Source organism: Amblyomma maculatum, chromosome 6 (assembly GCF_055883805.1).
Source record: "Amblyomma maculatum isolate TAMU_Amacu chromosome 6, ASM5588380v1, whole genome shotgun sequence".
In the NCBI taxonomy this organism is placed as follows: Eukaryota; Metazoa; Arthropoda; class Arachnida; order Ixodida; family Ixodidae; genus Amblyomma; species Amblyomma maculatum.
Genome location: NC_139349.1, coordinates 7,704,474 through 7,728,828, shown reverse-complemented (window position 1 = coordinate 7,728,828; position 24,355 = coordinate 7,704,474). Strand labels below are relative to the sequence as shown.

General features: G+C 47.8%; 1 protein-coding gene across 4 annotated transcripts in view; it reads right to left on the bottom strand.

The window, feature by feature from the left end:
• The window catches only part of LOC146185011 (uncharacterized), a 44,542-nt gene that overhangs the window by 5,704 nt on the left and 14,483 nt on the right, over nt 1-24,355 (bottom strand). For all 4 annotated transcript variants that reach the window (XM_084605964.1, XM_084605965.1, XM_084605966.1 and 1 more), the window contains 7 exons: nt 21,441-21,590; nt 20,416-20,623; nt 20,049-20,135; nt 19,671-19,954; nt 16,449-16,591; nt 15,990-16,118; nt 4,515-4,616 (listed from right to left, as the gene is read on the bottom strand). In XM_084605964.1, coding sequence (XP_084462090.1) covers nt 4,515-4,616; nt 15,990-16,118; nt 16,449-16,591; nt 19,671-19,954; nt 20,049-20,135; nt 20,416-20,623; nt 21,441-21,590 — 1,103 coding nt within the window. The remainder of the gene's footprint in view (nt 1-4,514; nt 4,617-15,989; nt 16,119-16,448; nt 16,592-19,670; nt 19,955-20,048; nt 20,136-20,415; nt 20,624-21,440; nt 21,591-24,355) is intronic.

The window sequence follows — 24,355 nt, the reverse complement described above, 5'->3', positions numbered from 1 at the left end:
CTGTATTTACTCCCATAATTTGCGCCCTCGCGCAATTTGTGCACCCGTAACTTATTACCTGGATCTATAAAAAAAAAACTTGACTGCCTATTTTGCGCACCTCAGTGCGCGAAAACGCCAGCATGCACGCGGGAACACACAAGCAGACCGCATCGGTGCGGCACACTGCCAAGGCCAAGTTAAAGCAAGCCAAGCCAAAGTAATCCTAGTCAAAGTGAAGCCGCGGCGCAGTAGTGCTCGTTGTGCGTCTGGCGCGTCCATCTCTGTTGTTGGTGGCTCGGCTTTGTGCGTAGTGGTTTGACATATGGTTGTTCGATTGCAATGGGCTGCCACAATTATCCGGCGAAATTTATACTCCACGTGATTGAATTTGCCAAAGAAAATGAATATTGTGCCGCAGCCAGGCAGTACAAGCTTAATGAAAGCCACCTGCAGTACTGGCGAAAGCAGAAGGCAGAGCTAACAAATGCAAGCCCAGGAAGGAGAGCATTTCAGAGACCTAAGAAAGGTAACTTCCCCACCGTTGAAGAAGAACTCGTACGTTATGTTCGCGAGCATCAGGCCAGATCGGGAACGCCGACGAGACGCTGTTGACATTCGACATGCCACCCAACATCACGGTGAGCGAAAAGGGAGTTTCGTCTGTTGTCATAAAAACAACCGGCAGCGAAAGGTAGCTGTACACTGTAATGCTGGCAGGTGACCACTGACGGTCGCAAACTACCACCCTTCGTCATATTTAAGCGGAAGACGACGTCGAAATTGAAAGTGAAAGGACGCATCCATGTTTGTGCCCACGAAAAAGGGTGAATAAACGAGGCATTAATGCTCGACTGGCTGGACACTGTGTGGGGGATGCAACCAGGCGCTCTTTTGCGACTACCATCAATGTTGGTCCTTGATAGCTTTAAGGGGGGAGGCTACCCTTGAACACCAACTTTTTTATTTTTTGAGGTATTTGAATGAAATTTTCAGGGTATGCTCATAGTACACACATTTGAAGAACTACCAAGTTTCATGGAGCTGGGCTCATCGGTTCTCAAGTTAGAGGAGTATATCAAGATAGTTTACATAGGTCCCTAGGGGCGGGCCTGGAGAATTTGCAAAATGTGCTAGCAGTGTGAAATTTGTTATGGTCATTCCTGGATAGTTTCCCCAGGGCAAGACAATTCACTTTTTCCAAATTTCCTCTCAAAAATTTTAGTACAGCCCCAAATTTAGTGTTCAAATTTACACCTGACTTAACGATATTTTAATTGACTGCCCCTAATTACACATGAAATATTTTGAAAAAAAAACGAATTGTCTTGCCCTCAGAATTTTACTTACGTATATAACAAAAAAAACCTCATGTAAATCCAATAAGCGGTTCTTTAGCTATGACTTTCCCTAGCAGCCACACCGTGCAAAAAATTGATTCTGAGAAAATGGCTCTCAAAGGTTGAGAGAACAATAACTTTTTTGTTTCTCAAGTTATCATGATGAAATTTTCAAGACAGGCTCATGACATTAACAAATGAAATACCACCAAGTTTCATAGAATTGTGCACGCTAGTTCTCAAGTTACAGAAGCATATCAAGCTGGTTCGAATAGGTCCTTTACATCAAGCCTGGAGAAATTGTGAAAGGCACTGGCATTGTGCAATTTGTCATGCTGATTCCTAGATAGGTTCCTCAGGGCAAGACAAAGCTCGTTTTCTAAATTTTCTTGCTGAAAAATAGCATAGAATTGGATTTTTGTTATCAATTAGACCTATGTTGATTAACCAAATTAATTATGACCAATTCCAGACATAATATTTTGAATACATGGGCTTGCCTTGCCCTCAAAAATTTTTTCAGGTACAGTCGAGCCCACTTATAACGGCCCCACTTAAGACGAACACTCGCAATTATCACAAACAAGTCCGGTGCGGCCGCCAAAATATACATTAGGGCTATGGCGCTCCGTCGATCTCGGCTACAGCGAACGCCTTGGTGCCGCGGACCACTTTCCACATGCTGAGATCCGTCGATCCTGAGCTCTGCAAGCCGCGACAATCGGCATTCCCGATTCCCCCGCGGCATTTCGCCCTAGCATGGTGGGGGCGGCGCAGACGCAGCAAGCGGTTTCCCGGTTTATCTATCGCGGCATCTCGCCGGAGGAACGAGGAGCGGCCCAAATGCGACATGCGACTTCCCGGGTTATCTTCTACGGCATAAGCGCCGAAACGAAAAAATAATAAAAGCTAGCCAAGTCTGCACTGAATGCGTGTCGCACCTCGAGGCATCGTGAGCGACCACACAACGTTTAACATGTTGCACGAAACCGTTCAGAGGGCACGACGAGAGATCGTAAATCCAGCGATCGCAAAAATGGCGAAAGGTGAACAGAACGTACGAAGTACAAAGACAGCCAACAACGACAGCAAACAAAGAGCCGTAGCAGACGACGCGGGGAGGCGGAGACTGACGCGTCAGCAACCGCAGCAGCCAATAGTAGTTGCCCGATCCCCCGCGTTCTCGCGGAGCGCGCGCTTTGCCCAATCGCAGCCTTGAATTCGAGCGCGGGAAACTTGAAAGCCGCCACGAGGCTCTCAATCGGTAGCAAGCCACGCCTCGACCGCGCCGCCGCCGCTGCCGCCGATGGTGCCAGAAGAAAGCGCAAGAATTCACAAACAAAACAAGACCAAGATGGCGGCGCTCAGTTCGGCGGGAGAGGAATGGTGCGCGCGCGTTTTGGGAATTTTCGGCGCTTGCTCGCTGCTCCGCGGCTGCTGCCGCTTGTTAAATAATTAATTTCGAGTATTTTTACGGCGAGCTGGGCATTGATAATTACAGAAATGGTCGTTTATAAGACATACTACCGGAATATATAATCTTCCAAAAATCGACTTTTTAGCGATTTTTCGGTTTTCAAAGGTCGCGTCCCCCCTTAAGGGCCATGTCGTCAAGTGTCAAACAGAAGTTGAAGGAGATGAAGACCAACCTGGCTGTCATCCCAGGCAGCCTAATATTAGTCCTGCAGCCGTTGGATGTCTCCATTAACAAGCCATTTAAAGACAACGTGCGGAAGTTGTACATCGAGTGGATGGCCAGCGGAGAACACGATCTCACTCCCACTGGAATAATGAAGAGGCCTCCTTTGGAGACTGTGAATGGATACTGGCAACAAGGGACAGGGTCTCTCCCAACATTGTGGAGCAGAGCTTCAAAAAAACTGGACTGTCAAATGCACTTGACGGAACCGAGGATGATGCTATTTGGGATGCCAGCGACGATGGTTATGATGGCCACGATGATGTCAGCCATGGCTCAGAATCCAGTTTTTCCAGCAACGACTCTGACTAGACAAAGTACTAGCACTTAATAAAGGAAAGTGTTTTGCTTGTATATGATGCCTCACTTTTTTGGATATAGTATATTGCAAGCTGTATCTTTTTTTGCGGGTGAGATTTTAAGGCAAGTTCGCAAAATTTTTGCGCAATTTTCGCACCCCTTTTTTTGAAGCCTTAATTTATGAAAAAAAAGTGTGCAAATTATGCGAGTAAATACGGTATGTCTCTATCATCTTTCTGATTCTCTAAAACTCCATAGGCAACTTCAGGCAATGAATGGCATCCCTTGAGTTACACGCCTACTACGATTACAGCATGAGCAAGAGAATGACGGTCGCATGCCAGAGCTTCAGCTCCAACTTTGCGGGGTCATAACGCAAATACACCCGTCTTGGTGCCTGTCTCCAGATCGTACATTCCATTCAGTGGTAATTTCCTTCTTTCAAGGGCAGTTATATCGATGGAAGATGACGCATCGACATCGGACACCAGTCAGAACCCACTTTAATGTGTTGCTGTTAGCTTTGGTACTTCAATAATTTGCCATACATTTTTCTTCCAAAACTACATTTCTGACACATTCTGCATTTTGGAGGAGTGATATCTCTTGTTCTACATCGGCTATTAGTATTGCCCGAATCGCCGAAATGAGCTTTTTGTCTTTTCAGGTTTGACAAGCTGTAACTTTTAAAAAAATTATCCCAATATTTTATGTCTTATTGCACTCCTTGGTGACTAGATCATTTGTAAATAAAAATCTTCTCTACAAGATTCATTGTTTATGACCCAGGCTTCTCCAAACAAAAGACAGGCTTTCTTTGCTGTATCAAAAACTATTTTTTCACAGAAGAAAACCATTTGCAGTTCTGGGATCAGAACATTAAAATACACTAACTCTGAAAGTTTGGTGTAACTGTCTATAAATAAAAAAAGAAATAGGCTTAAGACCAGGTCTCCCCTTAATGTCAACCACACGAGCCTTTACTGTAACAGTAAACTCACTAAATGCTTGAGCACTTGTCAATACTTTTTGAAATACAAAAATTTAAGCCACAAGATAAATTACTGCAAGACTTGCAAAATTGTTTCCCAAAACATGGGCACAACTGTGACAGTATAATCGGCAGGCACGAAGTAGGAAGATCCTCTTGACAATATTGTAATGAAACAAACAGTACATCAGCAAGTTTTTCTCACCTAGATGGATGGGATCGTCTTCGTTCTGCATAAAACGTGTCTTCCTCCCTTCGATCAGGCACGAGTGGACGCTTGATGGGACGCCGAGTTTCCTCAGCGCGGCTTGAAGAAGGAAAAGCAACAAAGGACTGTAAAACTCATGCTTTCTGCTCAAGCAGCAGCTGAACGCACCTCTCCCCACGTTATCAATGACACCCTAACCACCTTACATTCAACTACCTTCTAATCAACAATGCATTGTTAAAACTGCGAGTGAATCAAAGAATAGCACAAATTTATACACACTATGATGCATAGAAATGTCCATGGATACTAGTAGTAGCATGCATGAACAACGTATTCTGCCAGCTGGCAAGTTGGAAGTGGCCACCATCATCTTGATATACAATTAGGCAGACGTTTACACGCCACTATGAACATAAAAGTAAGCATTTACAGTTGAATCTTGCTACAATGAATACCATGACGAAATTTACGCGGCAGTGAAGAATTTTTTATTCCCCGTCAGGTATCACATAGGAATTAATGTTCTAAATTTTTCTGAGCAATGAACCATTTTTGCAGTGCTTTTCCACTTCAAAGAAATTTTAGCGAGCAAAATCGAAACCAAAACACGTTTTACTGGATAGACAGAAGTCCAAGTAAAATTCAAAGCCACAGTCAGCACGTAATCATGTACAGTCGAACCTCGATATATCGAACACGGATATATCGAATTATTGATTATATCGAACACTTTCTATATCACGCGGAAAATCGCATGCATTTTTAATTTTTTATTTCGAACGGCATCGGTTGCCAAATGGATAAATCGAACTCCGCCACCCCAAACCATGTGCACTCTGTTGACAGGAGGCGAGCTTTCCCTCAACGCCCTCGAAGATAGCGGCGGCGCGATGGGCGTTCCCGACTGCTGCGCACGATCGCTGCATACATCGGTCGCGCCGAGGGCGCCATTTGAACGTAGCGGCGTATGTACGCGGCGGCTTGGCCGGGCTAGGGTGGCTCGCCTGATTTAGTTTGTCAACGACTAACCGCGTCTCGGCGCCGCCACTTGTGCTGCGCCAGTCGTTGTTATCGTGTGTGGCCTAGGCAGCCTAGGTGGCCTAGGCCTGTCACGGCGTGGTCGGTGTTGTGATGGCTGCAAACGCGAAGAAGCGGACGACCCTGACATTTGCTGCGAAATTGGAAGTGATCCGCCGCGTTGAAAATGGTGAAAAAAAGTCAAGCGTCGCCGAAGCTTTCAGCATACCGAGGAGCACTTTGAGCACTCTGCTGAAAAACAAGAGTGACATAAAGGCCAAGGCAGAACAAAACCAGCACTCAGGCGCGCGGCGGGTGCGCAAAGCTGCCTTTGAAGACGTTGAGAAGGCGCTGCACAAATGGTTCATCGACGCAAGGGCCCGGATTATTCCTGTATCGGGACCGATGATACAACAGAAGGCCAAGAACTTTGCGTTCATTCTCGGTGCCGAGAACTTCAATGCCAGCAGCGGTTGGCTGCAACGTTTTAAGGCCCGCTTTAACATTGTCGGGAAGACAGTCTCGGGGGAAAGTGAGGACGCCAATGAAGGCGAGATCAAGAAGTGGCTTGAAGAAGAGTGGCCTAAGATTCTCGTCAAGTATGAGCCCAATCAGATATTCAATGCTGACGAGACGGGCCTGTTCTGGCAAATGCTTCCGCGACAAACGCTCGACACGCGCGAAGACAAGTGCCACGGCGGCAAGCAAGGCAAGGCTCGTATTACAGTTCTGTTGGCTGCGAATATGGACGGCAGCACGAAGCTGCGGCCACTTGTCATAGGCAAGTTCCAAACCCCGAGATGCATGCGCAACTGCCCCAGTGTTCCGGTGACATACGCATGGAACAAGAAATCGTGGATGACTCGGGAGATATTCCAAAAATGGTTGAAGGCATGGGACTCTGAGCTGGCGCGTCAAGGCCGGACGGTTTGCCTCATCGTTGACAATTGCACAGCACACCACACTGATGTCCAGCTGAGCAACATTGAAATTAAGTTTTTGCCGCCAAACACGACGTCGAAGCTGCAACCATTGGACCAGGGCATTATTCGCGCTTTCAAATCCATTTATAAACGTCGGCTGATCGACATTTTGCTTCTCAAGCTGCGGATGGGCCAAGAGCTAAAGATAGACCTTTTGGGTGCCATTCAAATGCTGAAAGCCTCGTGGGACAGCGTCAAGCAGTCGACAGTAGTTCACTGCTTTCGGCATGCAGGTTTTGTAAGCCGCATTGAAGAAGCTTCCGAGCAAGCAACTGAAGAATCAGCGTTGGACGACGGCACAGAGGAAGAATGCCAGCTCGAAGAAACCTGGAGCCAGTTGGAGCGCTTTGTCGGTGCTGAGCCACACAGCATGTGCATTGATGACTTCGTTGGCGGTGATGACAGCACCGGAACAGTGGCGGAGTTGACAGATGTAGAGATTGCGGCGGAAGTTACTGCTGAGCGGCCAAACGAAGACGCTGCAGAGGTTGATCCCGTAAGCGCTGCCCCGCTCCCGACTGCAACTGAGGCTGTAGTGCTTTGGACCTTGTACGCCGCTACTGCGGCGCAATAGAAGGCGCTGGACTATCGCTTGTGGACCGTTTAGACTACGTTGAGGACGCAGTGGTTAAGTACGCGGTTGCCAATTTGAAGCAAGCTACGCTGCTACAGTACTTTAAGTCAAAGGAATAAATACTTTGTTTGAAACTTCAAGTGAGTATTTATTGCGCCACTGTGCCACGATTGGTTCATTGATTGATTTGTACTAGTTTTTGACGCGTTTTCTATGTGATTTTGTATATCGAATTCCGGCTATATCGAACTATTTTGCAATCACCGCGCTGTTCGATATATCGAGGTTCGACTGTAATTGTATTTTCACCAGTTCCGCCATTTTGGCCTTGTTTCGTGGTTGCGTCGCTCACTGCCTGTGCCTACAATGACAACCAGCTTTCACCTGCGGGACACTATGTCAACGCAAGCGAAGAAGCGTAGAATCCTTTCACTCGAGCAGAGAGCGCAATCATCACCCAAGCAGAAAGCAGCCATCGTTGAAGGCTTTGGAATTGCTGCAAGTTCGCTATCCACAACACACAGAAACAATGAAGGCACTTGCTTCAGGCACGTCCTCGAAGCACAAAAAGGTTATGCAGCCACTCTATGAAGAGCTGGTCAAACAAGTGTATGCGCGGTTCGTTGAAGCACAGGCCAGGAACTTCCCCCTAAGTAGGAGCATCGTCCAGCAGGAAGCCGTGAACTATGTGTGCCTACTCGGCATTGACAATTTTAAAGGAAGCATTGGCTGGTTGAATTGTTTCAAGATCCGCCATAACATTGTCGGAAAAGTGCTGTGCGGCGAATCGATGTTGGCAGACGACGGAGCGAATGCTTGGAAGGCGAGCAATGTGGCTGGCATTTTCAGTGACTATGTGCCGGCAGATGTCTACAATGCCAGTGAGACCGGCTGTTCTACGAGATGTTGCCAGCCAGGATGCTCGAAATCGGGCAGCACTGTCATACGGCAAACAGTAAAAAGCGTGTCATAGTGCTGCTTTGCATGAACATGGATGACTCCGATAAGCGTCAGTTATCAAAACAGTGCTAAGCCACACTGTTTCAAGGGAAGCCGTAGCCTACCTGTGCAGTACGTCGCGGACAAAAAGTCATGGATGAACCGCACCATTTTCACCGAATGAGTGGTGGCGTTCGACCGTGACATAAAGGGGCAGGGTCGGAAAGTTTGTTTGCTTCTTGACAATTGTTCAGCGCATCACTCCAACGAAGTCAAGCTAACACAGAGCTCAGCTTTTTTCCTCCGAATTGCACGTCTGTTCTACAACCTTTCGACCAGGGTTTGATCCTTAGCCTGAAGCGTGCTTACCACACAAGGTGAATTGAGCAGCTGCTCTTAAACCAGACGAGAAACAAAGATGGATATGTACATGGCGCTGCAAATGATGTCTGCTGCCTGGAGCACATCGAGGCGTTCAATAATAGCGAACAGATTCAGGCACGCTGGGTTTGCTAAGCTCTACCAGTAAACATTACTGAAGAAGCACTTTCAGACGATGAAGAGCAGTCATCACGGCCGCTTGGACAAGGCTGGAAAAAATGCAAAACGTGCCGCCTAACCTCGAGCTCGCCGAGTACATCGGCGCTGACACTTGTGAGCAAGTTCACGATTGAGTGATGAGCAATCACCAAAGCCGCCTGGAATGAGGAGGACTCTTCCGATGACGAAGATGACTTTTAGGATGCACCCGCTGCTACAATCGCCTCATAGGTGATGCGACACTTTTGATGTCATCAGGAGTTTTGTTGCCATTGGTGATGACAACGTCGCAATGAGTTTGCTGACTGAATGTGAACATCGTGTGATAGCGTTGCTCGCCGCAAAGCGCAAGCAAGCCAAGATTACCAATTTTTGGTATTAAAAGTATTTGCTGCTGCTTGGGCAATTCTTTTTGTGTGTCACATCAAATTTTGCGACAACAAAGTTCCGCGATAACGATTTTTTTTCCGTGCAACACGAATTTCGTTGTCGTGGAATTCAACTGTACTGCCTTTTTGTAGAAGCTTTTCAACTTAAAACATAGCAATTATCTTTTCACTCAATAGCGTTAAAGACCAAAAATCTGACATCCGCGACTGTGTTGTGAGCGAAAAATCAAGAGCATGGCACTGAAAGGTGGTAGCTGGCAGCCGACATGGCTGCGGAGTGACTGGACGTAGGGTTGCTTGACACGTTTCACAGTAGCTACAAGCTGACCTCTATTTCCATATGGAAGGGTGATATCAGGATCAGCCTGCCAGGGCCCTTGCAATCACAACTGCTAGGCAATGCAGGCACGTTCCTACGGCTTGGTTAAAGCAGGGCTTCATATGTGTCAGTCATGCCCTTAAAGGCAGAGTTTAAGTGTGTCCCATATGTATATATACATTTTCTTTTTATTGTGCATTTGAATATAGTCTCATGTTGCAGCTAGAGCTTCGACAGCAAAACACCAAGCTACAGCCAGTCTTGCATAATGAAATTCAAGCATAAACTTAGATGCTGCAATGCTGGAGAGGTTTAGAGATTCCAAAACACTCCTGTCACACTGGAAGGCAAAGTCACTCTGTTTTCGGTGCCGCACAGTAACATATGTAACCCGCAAATAATGGCAATTAATCTCAGTGAAATAAATTTACTACAGTTAAGGGACAGCAATGAACACAAGAAGTGTTTGAAATCTTCATCCTTTTCAAGCAAATTCAACTTTTCTTGCACAGTGTTTAAGAATAAAACATTATTTCTGGCCGTGCTGCAGCATTTTACCCATCAAAATCCAAGCCAAGTAAAAAGTCACCCATAAATCTGATAAATGTAAACAAACATGGCTGACAAGTTGGAACATGCAAATACAGCGGGAGGTAGCACAGACTCATGCGGAGAATGCAATCGACATTCATTCAACAGGTTAAGCATCCATTTACAGCTTTAAATACAGTCAAACCCACTTATAACAATATTGAAGTGCCATGGAAATATCATTGTTATAGCCGGGTTAGGCCGAAATAAAAACATTATAAATTACACATTTAATGAGGACGAGGTAGCTTACACTTTTTAAAGTAACCCGTAATCCATAAGCGTCTGTTTCACAGCAATCTGGCCGACATCTTTCTGCAGGACATCCAACTGCTGAGCATATTGCTGTGGAAGATTCTTAGCGAAAACAAAGTGCCGCAGAGAGTCAATCATTCTCAAAGCCTCCTGGAGAAACTCAACCTGCACAGGTTTCAGTTCATCGCCGTCGTCGCTACTGTCACAGTCTTCTGCGCCAGTGACTGCTGCGACGATAGCCTCATCTATCGGTTCTTAATCTGTCACGACTGTACGTAGAAATTCTGTACGTACGCCATCACTACTGCTCACTGTAGACCAAAGTTCAGCCATCGCTGTGTTGGCGGGAGCTTCGCAACCTTCCGCGAAGCCCGCTTTCCTGAAGCAGTTCATGACTGTGAAGGAGCTTACTTCTGCCTATGCTCCGAAAATAACTGCACTGCCATCAGGAGCGAGATCTTAAGTCTGGCGCCGGTCGGCCTTCTCGGACAGAAATGTCGAGGTTCAGTGCAAGCCTGCTCAAAACACGTTGGTGATACAGTACCTTGAAGTAAGCAATCACGCCTGCACCCATAGGCTGCAAGCCTGCTGTGGTGTTTGGCGAGAGAAAAAAAACTTCCACATGCGAGAGAGCTGTTTGGTGTGCAATGCAATTGTCGAGCACCAATGCCACCTTCCTGCCTTCGTGCTGCATCCGTTGATCAAACTCGACCAGCCACTCGTGGTAAAGTTGGCGCGTCATCCATGCTTTCCAGCTACGACTGTAGCGAAGCGGGATCCTTGCAGCACCACGAAAACGGATTCTTGGATTTTTCCCTACGACGAATGCAGGGGACTTGTCGTTGCCGTCCGCGATAGCACACAAAATGGTCACGCGCAATCTTTTGCTTGCCGCCCTTAAAGGAATCGCCTTTGGCAGCCTGGAAAAATAGCCCACTCTCGTACCCATTGTACAAGTCCTGATCCGCATATGCTTCTCAGATGCAGGGCGGTGTTTCTTCAGGCCACTTTTGCCTAGCGTCTACATCGAGCGATCCTGCCTAGCCCACGACTTGCCTTGTAGACGATTCCATATCTCTCCTTGAACCGTTGAATGCAACCATCACCAGGATGGAAACTGGTGTTGCGCAGGAGGTATGCGAAAGTCTTCACCTTCTCCGCTAAGATCGGGCCACAAATCAGCAGGTTCGCTGCACGGGCGTTCGGAACCACTGGTAGAGCGCCTGTTCTACATCTCTGTAGGCCCCATGATGAACCCTTTTTTCGACCGTCATTCATTGCATGGGCAGCACTGGCTTCGCTTTCGTTCTCAATCCTGAGCGCGTTGTGGATGATTGTCGATACTGTCGGTTGAATCAGACCACACTTGCGCACCATGTTGCACACTTACGCCGTCCTAGTGCACACATACAATATTCTGCTCAACTTCTAGCGGTATTGCCGTTCATTTCCTCTTCTGCACAGATTGTGTCGCGCTTCGTGAAGGAGAATCCTCCATTACTGTTCACAGAAAATCCAGGGCCAGCAAGATCATGGCACACTAGCAGAACCACGCTAGACGCACGCACAAATGCTGCTGCACACCTGCCACAAAACATATGCAACCCCGAAGTGGGGGCCTGGACGAAGCAAATAGGAGAGGATAGTACAGCGCATCACAGTCAGTGCACCCTCAGAATAGACTACTCCACCGTGCAGAGGCAGAGACGAGAGTTTCCTAGGCCACGGACGGTCTCTAGAGGGAGCACTCAAAGCTCTCCCTCTGAACAGCCGTGCCTAGCAGTGCCTTATGCCTTCCCACCTCTTGAGTGAGGAAGCGCTCCATCCTCCCCCGCGTCTCCGGGGCATGCATGCTTCCCCGGCGCACCTGACCAACTCATTGACTTGACGCACTCCATCACAATTTTCTTTTTTTCTTTTTGTCTGCTGCATTGCCGTTGTCAGTGTGTCCGTGTACGCACGCTTTTGTGGTTGCCGTGTGTCCACGTTTTTGTCGATTTCGATGACCATATTTGATTGTTATAACCGATAATGTAATGACACCATTGCAATAAGCGGTTTATTTTACCACCGAACACATGGCAAATCTGATGGTGCAGCGGCTGCCCATTGTTAGATCCGAATTAGTTAAACCTTTATGTAACAAACCTCCATGTAGCGAATTCCTCGATATTGATTTCCCAATGCCATCCCCATTGAAGTGCATGTATTTGAAACCTCCATGTAGCGAACATGTCGTGCCGATTGACCTTGATATAACGAACTCGTGGCGCCAACTGCCTCTCAGTAGAATCTCGATGATACGAATTCCAAGGGAGCACGCAAAATATTCTTATCATCCCGAATTCGTATGATCCAAAACAAGTCAACTTCCACATGGGAATGAATTGAAAATGAACCAAACTTTATTATGGCAAACTACTTGCAGCCGAAAAAGTCTGTAATGCTTGTCTGCACTTTTTTGCTGTTGATTTCACGGACAAGCTCCGCCTGAAAGGCATAAAACCGTGCCGCGGTTTCATCACTCACGCTGCTGGCACTTACGGTGCGGCGCAGAACGTCCAAAGCATGAAGAGTATCTGCCGTTGACGGCGGCTGATCACACATTGTCACCATCGCTGTCAGGCTCATTTTCGCAATCATTTGCTTCGTTGACCAAGTCTTCAATAGACCTCAGCCCACAGGTCGCGACGTTGTCGTCCGCGGTAACGAAGTCCCGAGCCGAAGCTTCAGTTTCCAGATTGTCCCAGCCATCAATCGTGAGGTCTTCATCTAGCTCTTGACAATCTCCTGCCGAAGCCGCATCAAGTCTGATGGCAAATCCGCACTTTCTAAAACAGTTCAAGATTGTGTCTGAAGTTACACTATCCCGTGACATGGCTAGAAAGTGCAAAGCATCTAAGAGACTGATCCGCAAGTTTGCTTCTTTACGGTCAATTTTCGCCAGCAGACGCCTCACTAGAAGTCCTTTGAAATGATCTTTCACATTTCTAATTATCCCAGCATCCAGTGGCTGAAGATGGCTGGTAGTGTTCGCTGGCAGGAACCTGACTTTCACGTTATTGAATGTCATTTCCTGTGGGTGGGCAGAGCACTGGTCCACGAAAAGCAAAATTTTCCGGTTTCTTGACGCCATTTTCCGATCAAGGCTTGTCAAGAACTCGCGGAAAAAATCTCCAGTCATCCACGCCTTTCGGTTACCTTTGTAAAAGACAGGCAAACGCTCCGCCGATCGGAAACACCCCAGTTTCTTCGACTTACCGATGACGGTAAGCTGGAGTTTCTCGGATCCATCCAAGTTGCAGCAAAAGAGTACTGTTACTCTCTCTTGCTTTTCTGGCCGCCCTGGCATGCCTGGCCTTTTACGCACAAACTTCTTTCCGGTTGAAGGTTGAAAAAGAGGCCCGCCTCGTCGGTATTAAATATGTCGCGTGGCGCGTACTCCGAAATCAGCGCCGGCAGCATGTTCAACTCATCTACAGCTGACTGGTCCACTTTCTTGCCTTCATCTGAGACGACCCGGTAGACAAGTCCGTGCCACTCCTTAAACCGGTGCAGCCATCCCCCAGACACTTGGAAATTTTCAATTCCAAGCGAAAGTGCGACGGTGTCTGCTTTTTCACGTAGCACCTTGCTGTCCACGTTGACGCCGGCTGCTGTCACTTCGCGGAACCAAGTCAGCAGAACCTCTTCCAGCTTGACATGGGTCGCTGTTTTAGCCTGCTTCACGTTCGCACCGAAGTCCTGCACATTTTTCAAGATGGCATCTCGCTGCCCAACAATGGTGCAGAGCGTCGACGGTGCCAACTCTAGCTCTTTTGCCAAGTCGACACGCTTCTTAGGGGTTTCGTCAACCCTCTTCAGCACTTCAAGCTTTTCCTTAAAAAAAAAGGGCTTTATGCTTCCGCGACATTTCGGCAGCAGCGAACGTTTGCATCTTTATAACGTTTGGGCACTTCACGTCACAGCGAACGACAGAAAGAAGCGGCGAACGGAGAACTGCCAAGGTGAACTACTGCAGGTGCAGCCAGCGTCACAGGCTTCCTGGGAACAGCCGGCGAGACAACTTTTCGATAGACCAATGAGCTGCCAGCAAATGAGTGGCGTACACGACTGGGCACGTGCCTCGCCTTGGCCGTCCTTGTCTAGTGCTCGTCGGTTTGCTAGAAAGGGAGGTGGGGGTAGGGTGGCTAGTGGGGTGAGGAAGGTTGGAGAGAAGAGGCAGCGGCCGCGGTGGATACCCTCTCCCCCTGTGAGCTCTTGCACTGAGCTGCTCGGTGGCTTTGTGCATTTGTACAACGTTCGTATCATTCGCGGCAGGGGGGGAGAGGAGTTAGCGGCGGCCGCGTCAGTTATGTTACCCTCTTGAGGCCAGCCACGCCGGCCCGCTCGCATGCGCGACTGGTTTGCACATTCGTACCAACCGCGGCGGGTTCAGAAATTCTTCGTATCACCCCGAATCTTAACGTATTCTATACAATGTAGTCCATTCAAAGCATTCTTAAAATTCGTATCATCCCGAAATTTGTACCAGCCGTAATCATATCATCGAGATTCTGCTATAGTGCTGAGTCACTGGAAATTTGGCACAACCCCGCAAAATTCGAACTGAAGTGAGAGGAACGCCTACTATAGCAACGAGCGACTGCAGTTGATCCAGCGCTTCGCGTCTCAGCGCCGACACCGCATCTGCTTGGCAGACGCAGCAGTCTCTGCTGCTTTTCTGTCGGAACATGGCACTACAATAGTTCATACTTAGAAGCGGCAAAAAATAACAGAAAAAAGACGCGGGGCGAGCAGCGCGCGTCCATCGCTGCGACACGGTTGCTCGCAGGCTACCGCACGTCAGTAGCGGGAACAGTGGAGCGCGCTGGCGACGCTAGGCGGAGTCAGTTTCCTGGGGCAGCGGCAGTGGGCGAGCGCGGGCGCGGCGGCACCAACACGCGCGCTCTCCCCCAGACTGATTTCTCCTCCACCTCCTTTCGCCGCTCCCTCGTAGACGCGCCGTGCAAGTCGCAGAGATGGAGGCTGCCGCCGCGCTATCAGCGCGATCGCGAAACGTTTCACCGCTTTCATGACTTCGGATAATTCTGATTTACTGGTAACACTTTCAAGGTGGTTTGCCTTGCATCAATTCATAATCTTGTCTTCGTCTACATTGTTTTTTTTGGGTCTTCACGCGAAAACTGCATGTAACGAAAACCTAGATGTAACGAAAAATTGCTGACATTTTACAATTTCGTTATAACCAGGTTTAACTGTATATCGTTAAAATAGGTATTGTTATAAGTGGATTTGACCGTACATCCAAGAAAAATGCATGTGGAAAAGCAACCAGCAAGAAATACAGAACCGAAATGATGGCAACTCGCAGGTAGGGCAGGGCGACTACTGTGACAAGAGTAATGGCTTTTCCCGACAGCCTGTGATGTGCATAGTTTCACAGTGAAATTTAACTTTATAGCAAAACTCAAGAAATACAGCTTTTAACTGTGGTCACGTTGCATGTTTCTGCTCCGCATCTGGTGTTTGATGATAAAGCAGTGGTTCTTAATGCGCAAGCATTAAAAAGCTATGTTTGAGAAGTTTGCCATCAGAACTTTGTCAGCAGGATTGTGGCGAAGTGAGTAAAGACAGGAAAAAGGAAATGGTTGTAGTTGATAGGAGATGAAAACACGTTGGCAAGGAAAAAGTTTGGCGTATGAGTCATTAGTTAATTAGAGCCAATTAAGTCAACTAAACATCAAAATAGCCAAAACAGGGTAATGTCAGCGTGGTACTGTACTCATAGGCCTATCTTCTAAAACTGAACCACCAAAAGCTGCTGAGAACAAAGGTAAATTAAAGAAGTGAAATGCTTACCCAACAAGCAGCTGCCTCTGGCGAAGCTCTTCCCTTTCCTTCTGAATGCGCTCCCTCTCTTGGCGCTGCTTCTCACGTTCAAGGCAGATGAGCTCCAGCTTCTCACGCTCCAACTTCTCGCGTTCAACCCTGTAAAAATTGTAAACCAAACAGTAATTCATGGCTCGGCCTAAAAAGTGCTGCATTGCAGCACTGCACTAAGGCCGGCAATTTTCTTCATTTTTGGCTTACATACTTGGCAGGGCTCATGCAAAAGCCACTTTCTCAATTTTTAAATGATGGACAAGCAGAACGTACACAATGCTGACTGTCAAAGCATAAGTTGAAACAGTGTTGCAAGAAGAAAAAAAATGAAGCAGCAACCGGCCAAAAAAACAATGATGACAGCTTGATGAAACCAGAGTTGTTCACAAGGAAAAAAAAAAGCATCAAATGCCAGGCCATAATCAACATTCATACCTGAGACGCTCTCGCTCCCGCTCCAGTCGGTAGGACTCCTCCCTCTGCTTCCGCTCCAGCTCGCGCTGTCGCAATGAGTCATGGTAACTGCGCCGCTCCTCCTCCCGCAAATCAATGCGCTCTCGCACACGCAGCCGTTCTTCCTGCAGGAGCGCACACGGCAACAATATTCCACTGCACTGAGTCATTCTCACACCAATAACCATATCAGAGGATAGCGGAACTTTGACTTCACAGACATTACAACAGCTAACAAATATACCGTATATTGCCGCATATAAGTCGACCTTTTTTTTTTTAAACGTCCTTCCAAAAGTTGGGGGGTCGACTTATAATTGGGGTCGACGTATATGCAGAGTCTTAAAGTCGGCTTATATGCGGGGTCAAAAGTAATTTCGACCGAGTCGTGTATAATATCGTGCCCCGTGCACTCGTAATTTTATAAAAGTTGTCAGACACAATGCGAAAGTGGATCTGCTTTAAAAAAAAAACTAATTTAATTGAGATATGCACCAAAGGTTTGCTTTAATACGATAGCAACTTGTTATCGACAAACCATGGGCGTCCCACGAAAAGACGGCCAAAGCCGGGCGAGCTGGCAATGTTTGATACAAATGGGACAGCTACAAACCCAATCCAAAACGACCACACGTGACCAGTCACATGAGCCGAGAAGCATTTTCGCATGTTGTGCAACGTTGTGTGCCTTTCGCCATTTCTTCTCGTCGCACCGCCTGGTGGACTCTAGCCGACACGACAGCTAACAGCAGTGTATGTGGTTTGTGTCACTCGACGGACGCCTTGCAAGATGCCGACGCAACATCGGCAACAGTACAGAGCTGCTTTCAAGTGGCACGTCATCCTGTACGCAGAGTCTGAAAACAATGTCGAAGCAGGGCGGAATTTCGATGTCTCAGAAAAGTGCGTGAGAGGCTGGCGAAAACAAAGAAGTAAGCTTTTTGTGTGTGCTGCTACACGCCGTTCCTTTCGCGGGCCGAAGTTCGGACAATGCCCTGCCGTTGAGGAGGCGGTTCGAGATTGGGTTCACGACCAGAGAAGCAAAAGTCTGAGTGTTTGCTACAATGACATTGAAACAAAGGCGCGCGCTGTCGCAGAGGAGATGTGCATCCCGCATACAGAGTTTGAAGTGTCTAAGAAGTGGGTGACAAATTTCATGAAGGAACGGCTTAAGCCTAAGGCGACGAACGACCGTATGCCAATGGTTGCCCGAAGCCTATGAAGAAAAACGGAGCGCCTTTCTGCGCTACATGAATGACCTACGGGCAACACATTCATTCCTGCTTGGTCAAATAGGCAACGGTGACCAGACTCCAGTCTGGTTTGATATGCCTAGCAATAGGACTGTGTCCGCAAAAGGGGAGCGCCAGGTCCGCCTGCCAACAACGGGTAACACGCACAACCGTTTCACGGTCATGTTATGCTGTACGGCAGATGGGCACTAGTTACCGCCATTCCTTCTGTTCAAGAGGAAAACGATCCCGACAAAGGAAAAGTTCCCGCCAAAAGTCATTGTGCGGGTAAATGAGAAGGAATTTTTTAATTATGAAATGGTCCTCGAATGGTTTCGTCTCGTGTGGTGCAGGCGTCCGAGAGCGCTGCTGAAGCCCCGCAGCATGCTCATCCTGGACTCTCTTGCACGGCCGTGTGAAAAAAGCGGTAGCGGACGCGGGATGCGACCTGGTCATCATTCCGGGTGGATTGACACCTATTCTTCAGCCACTGGATACAGTGCTGAACAAGCCATTCAAAGACCACATCGGTGCATTCTACAAGTGGATCCAGCAAGAAAACCTAAAGACACCAACAGGGAGGCTGAAGCGAGCTTCTTTGGGCGAAGTGGCTCGATGGGTCAACGATGCCTGGTATGGACTACCAATAGACTTGGTCTCTGCGGCGTTCTTCAAGTGCGGCATCTCGGCATCGCTTCCGACGATCAGCGGCAGCAGTGGCTCGTAAGATGATCGCGACTGTGTCCTCACAAGCGACGACAGATGTCTCGTGAACGAATAAATGTTTCTTTATGACTCGGCCTTCCGAAATACTTTTCAGGTGAGCTAGGACCACAGGGTGTGGCAGCGTCGACCTAAATTCGGAGTGTAACTTTCTCTTGCCCAAAGTTTGCCCAAAAGGGGTCGCGAGTTGGGGGGTCGACTTATAATCGGAGTCGACTTATAATCGGCAATATACGATAATCAAGAACCTTCCAGATTGGCGCAAAATTTACAGCCTCCCGCAGGCAGGCAGCGAACCACTACCCTCCGGCGCCCCCGGGACCGTCATAGCGCCATTTTGAATTAACGAGTTTTCACTAATTGCAGTTATCAAATGGTTTATCTCTACGCCCCTAAGGCACCCCAAAAAAAACCACCGCGTTTCTCCTCATGAAGTCATGTTTCCGTGGAAAAGTGCGCCTCGTATGTTGACTTGTTAGCTTTCTTTGATGCCCCGCTCCGTTGCACCTATAGGCACTGAAGGAAAGCAACTGTGACGGGTGATCGCCGCTGATCAGTTTTCACATCGCGAGCACTCGTTAGAATATGCCCAAATGATCGCAAAATGTATTATATAATTGCAATGTGTCGAAATTGAGAGCGCAGTAACCAAAATATTGTGTTATCTGGAAACTTATCAACCGGGAGAAAAGTAGTGTAGCTCTATGGGAAATGCTCTACTGCCCGCAATTTTGAATGTATGAAACGGGAAATCATATGAACCGGGAACGCATCAACAAGGTTCTACTGTATTAACTTCATGCGAGCCTCAAACCTTTGCGAATACCAGAGAAGCATGCTGCTCCGCTCAGAAGTTAAAAAACCCAAAAACAAATAACAAGATATGTAGATCTTTTTTCCCAAGCACTCCGGCTATTATGTTACCTGGCTGGCACATTTATTTTCTATTGTCTATGAGAAACCTAAGCATGGGAAAATCAAGTTAAATAGATGCTGACACAGGTGTTAAGACAGCTCCTCTCTGCTCGCCAGTGAACTTCCTGAGCACTTCGTAAATTTCTTTGTCCTTCAAGAACAATAAAGATAAAATTGAGAAGGGTTCAACGCTGCTGAACCGAATATGGAGCGAAAGCATTAGCTGCGGGTGACTGAACATTCTTCTTCGTAGCAGCAGGAGAGTCCACGAGCCACGGACCACGCGACAAGCGGTTAGACCTGGCGTAGTATTGCTTTCGCAATAAATACTCACCCTCATCCTTCTCAGCGCCATCAAGTCATGGCCGCCGGGAGGAGGCCGATGTGGGCCGAATGACGACGGTCCCCTGAAGCTGGGCCCCATGTTCATACCACCACGATTGAAGAAAGGTCGCTGGTAAAAGCTGGGCCTTCGATAGAAGCCCATGTTACTGCGTTCGTACGGCCGGCGAAGGGAGGAATACGAATGACGTGGTACTGGCCTATCCCGCGAGCGGCTGCGCCCAGAGTGGCGGTCACGTATGGAACTCCGCTTCTCACGGTGCCTGTCCTTCGAATCTGAAAAGCCCAAACTCACATGAGTATGCCATGCCTAGTGTGCACCTTGAGCAGTGGAGTCTTAGTTTGCCAACTTTGTGATAAGCCAACACACCTTCCTTGCCTTCATTGTCATCAATCACCATGACATCATCCTTCTCGCCTCCATCTTTGTCGGCAGGGACCTTTGTGCTGGTAGGTGCTGATGAAAAAGGGGAAAAGAATCAAGCTGCAACTACAAATGAGCCTGCAAGACCATTGGTGAGACATAGCTGAAAAGGACCGCAAAGCTAAAGCAGCTAGGACACAGCATCACTTTTGGTGCCATTAATACCTACGAACTGCACTCCGAAACATGTGTGCTAAGGGAAGCTAACATAAAAAAATACTCAAATGCACAAAAACAGCTTCTCTAATCAGGACCTCCTTCACAGCCAAACTTCAATGCCAATATCAAGGCAAATGCCACAAACAATACAAACCTTTTGGCTTTTCAGTAGGCACTTTAGGCTTGATGAGCTTCTTAACAACAGTCTTCTTCACTGGAATCTTCGCCTTAGCCTGGCTAGTGGAACTACCTGCAGTGGATGCGTCGGTGGCTTTACGTGCAGCATTGGCAGCGGCACGAGCCTTAGCCTGGTTGTTTTTAGCCTCAGACCTCTTCAGTGCACCACCAGGCTCGTATTTAGTCTGAAAAAAAAAATGAAAAACAAAGAAAAGAAAAACCAAGATCAAGAATTTGACGTAGCAACTGAAAAAGCAGTTCGATCTGTCCACAGTGATTAGCATTTAGATACTTTGGCTTTAATGAATGCATGAAGCCAGCCAAGGTTTCATACATGAAACAGGGCAGAGCTGTATACATGGACTCTTCGGTACCGGGTCAAGTGTCGGGTAATTGAGTGATGCCATCTTTACCTGACCTCACTGGTGCCTACACGAACTCGCTTAGAGCAAGAAGGTATAGCAGCAGTGCTTAGTGTCCAGATTAGCACTTCTTGTGCAAGCTTCCAATTTGTGTTTGATTCTGCTGCCTTTTACTATCAAGAGCTTCACTTATTTCATGTTGATGAGGGCTAAAAAGCGTGCAATTGAACTCACTCCTAGCTGCGCCAGATGCTTTTGATCCCACAGTTGCTTATCACCAGACTCCCTGACTCAACAGCGTCCTAGACTAACGTGTCAAGTCAAATAACCTACCGCCGCATGTGAGTCAACTTGCTCCACCGCTTACTTTACCCGACCTGATCGTCTATACATAAACCCAACAACTGGTTCTGTACTCGACATGCAAACTCGACCAGACCCTGTGAAGCCCATGTATACAGGGCCAGTCTTTGGAAAGGCTTGGGGGGGGGGGGATGACTAGTGCTCCAGGTGAAGGTAGAGGCTTCGTTTTGAGGCCATAGACACCCGCTCTTCAAATTTGTGACCCCAGTACTGCCTACAGAGGAAAATAAAATGGCCCTCAATAAGTCAGATTCATGGATGTGTTCGACCAGCATACCCGCTCCACAGAGATTGTCTTGCCATGAAGCTCTGTGCCATGCAAGTGTTGGACACACTTGACTGCTTCCTCCATGGCACCCATCGTGATGAAGCCATAGCACCGTGCACCTGGTGTCCTGGCATTGGTCACTATTTTTGCCGCCACCACCTGCCATGACAAAAAAAAGGAATGAATATTTCAAGTAAGGTTTTGAGTGATGCTTTTAGTGGCATGTAAGCAGTTAAGTCCCTTATGAGCATCAATATGCCGGCTGGAAGAGAGATAAAATGTGTGTCAAAATACTAGAACTTGTTTAGAAGTTTTGAAAGACTAAACTATACACAAAGTTCTGACAAATTAATTTTGTCCACAAGAGTAAGCTAGGGTGGAATGGCATGTGTTCAACACAAAATTGTATAAAATGCTTTTTCCATAGTTTGTAGTTTTATGCATGAAAATGAGGTGTGGTTTGTGGTGACCACCTCTCCACACAGTTGAAATGTAGGCTTTATGTTGTTTTGCGAAAATAAGTTCATTACATGAGTTTGGTCGAAGGCAGATTATTTCACATACCTTTTCTAGCACATAACCGGCACCAAAAGTTGAGAAAATGCACTTAATTAAAGAAGTAGGGCTGCGGCTTATCTGCAGTTCGGAAACAAGGGGGGAGAGAGACACATCTGTCTGCTTGTTGGCAATGTGTGGACTTTTATGAAGAGCTTACCATTGTCATCAATGCGTATCAAGCCGACGAGGGGCCAGCGAAGGATGTAACCAAATCCACATCGACAATAATCAAGATACATGCTGTGCACACTTACAGCACACTTTGTTAAAATGCTGTTGGGCAACCTTGTTTAGGCATTATGAATAATTTGGTCTTGTTTTTTTAGGGTTTAGCATCTGAAAGAATCTCTGGCTATGAGAGACGCCGTAGTGGAGGACTCCGGACATTTTGACCACCTGGGGTTCATTACCGTGCACCGACTCGCACGGTACACGAACGCCACACCGCTTTGCCTCCATCGAAACACGTGTCTTGGCAGTAATCGTTCACCGTGTTTTGAAGCAAAACTATGGAACAACTACCGTATTTACTTGAATGTAACGAGAGATTTTCTTAATAATTTTTGGCTCTCATTAGTCTACCCTTGCGTTATAATCGAATTTGTGGGGATTCATAATCCCCTGCCCCCATTATAAAGGGCCGCGCGTAGTTAACACGCGTGATTACGTGCGCTCTTGGGGAGGACGGCGAGGAGAGGGCACACTGGCTACCCTCCCATCCTCCCAGGCTCCCGCGGCGACACCGCACGGGTTTCCTTCTTTCCTACCGGCATACCCGGGAAACCTCCTCTCCCCGAGCCGAGGTGAGATGCGCGTCTGTCGCAGCTCCCTCGGTGTCTTTTGACGGTTGGGCGTGCACGCGCACGGATCAGCATTCCCGTCGGGAGACCGCCGCCTTCACCCTCTGCTCTCGGTCCAGCGCGCACTGACTGCCGCGGGCCGTGAGCACGAAGCCGCACGCAGGTGAGCAGACTACCTCTCACTCCTCGTGCGTGCTTCTCCCTTAGGTGGTTCTATTTCACCCCTGTACGCGGCGTTCGCTCCCTACACGGCGGTTGTTCTTGAGCGTATTTTCCTTGCCGTTACTCGAGCACAATAAACTGTTCGAGTACGCAACTCAGTGTCTGTCCTCTCTGGCTCGAACCCGCCACAGTAGCGATTTCTCGCACCGCGGGTTGGGGGTCACAGCTCTGTCTGTTAGGGCTGCACGTCGGGGCTAGAAGGCGACTGTAGCGTCTAGCCCCCCGTGGCGCATTCTTGCGAGATTAGCCCCCATAAATTCTACGATTCGGTTGGCCTATAGCAACGCAGGGGCGCAGCCATATTGAATCTGTCACCACTTGGTTTCAATTTGCGCGGTTATACGATGTTACATTGGCAACACGAGTACCAGAGAAGCCAAATCTGGCAAATCCCAATCCATCCAAATCAAAATGTTAAGCTTTTTGCTCGTAGGCTCAGAATTCCGTTGTCACCTTTATCAACCGCTTGTCGCATATTTCGCCGTTGATTAGTGTGGATGGCATTGCACCGTGCACAGTGCGAAGCTCGCTTCAAAAGAAAAGCTATTCTGATAGCAGAAGAAATCTGAAATTCTGCCGCAGCTCAATGGCTAGCAGTTAACTAATCTACTATAGATGGGTGATCTTTAAATGTGAGCCTGAAAGCAAAGGCTTCCGATGACATCGTTTGGGAGGACGAGAGTGAAAAGGAAGACTGTTTCCGAGAACTCTTCATTCGATGAAGACGACAAATGAGCACTTTTGACGAGACTGCAAGGACCATAACTCGCGTAACATTTGCGGTTTCATTTTTTTTCCATTGGGCAATATGCAAAGTCACCCATCGCGTCACATTAAAGTAAATATGGCGCGTGAAGAGCCCTCACCACACAAACGGCAAACAGCACATGATGGGCACAAAGCTTCAGCACACTGGAAGAACAAAAATTCTGCACGAACAGAAAAAATGGAAATGAGCGTTTGTAACACTCCAGCATGACACCTTTGGAAGCGATTTAAAATGAAAAGGTAAACAGCAAGGCAATCGTTGTTCTATATGGCGTGCAGCTATAGGCTTGTTTGGCAGGCCATCAGCTCCATCAACATCTGTCGTCACCACAGGCTGGCAGCAGAGTACTGCAAACAAAACTATGCTGCCTGAGACTCAGTTGGCTTATCCATCATGAACATGCCTATTAGATGCGCAGTAGAGAGGCTCGGGAAATAATGCAGCCTGCAGTTAGTGGGGATACACACGAATCCCCTGCCCCATTATAATGGAGGCGCTTAATTATCTCGCGAGTTACGCACGCTGTTAGGGAAGTTGGTGGAGAAGAAGGCACACTGGCCTCCCAGTCTCCCGCA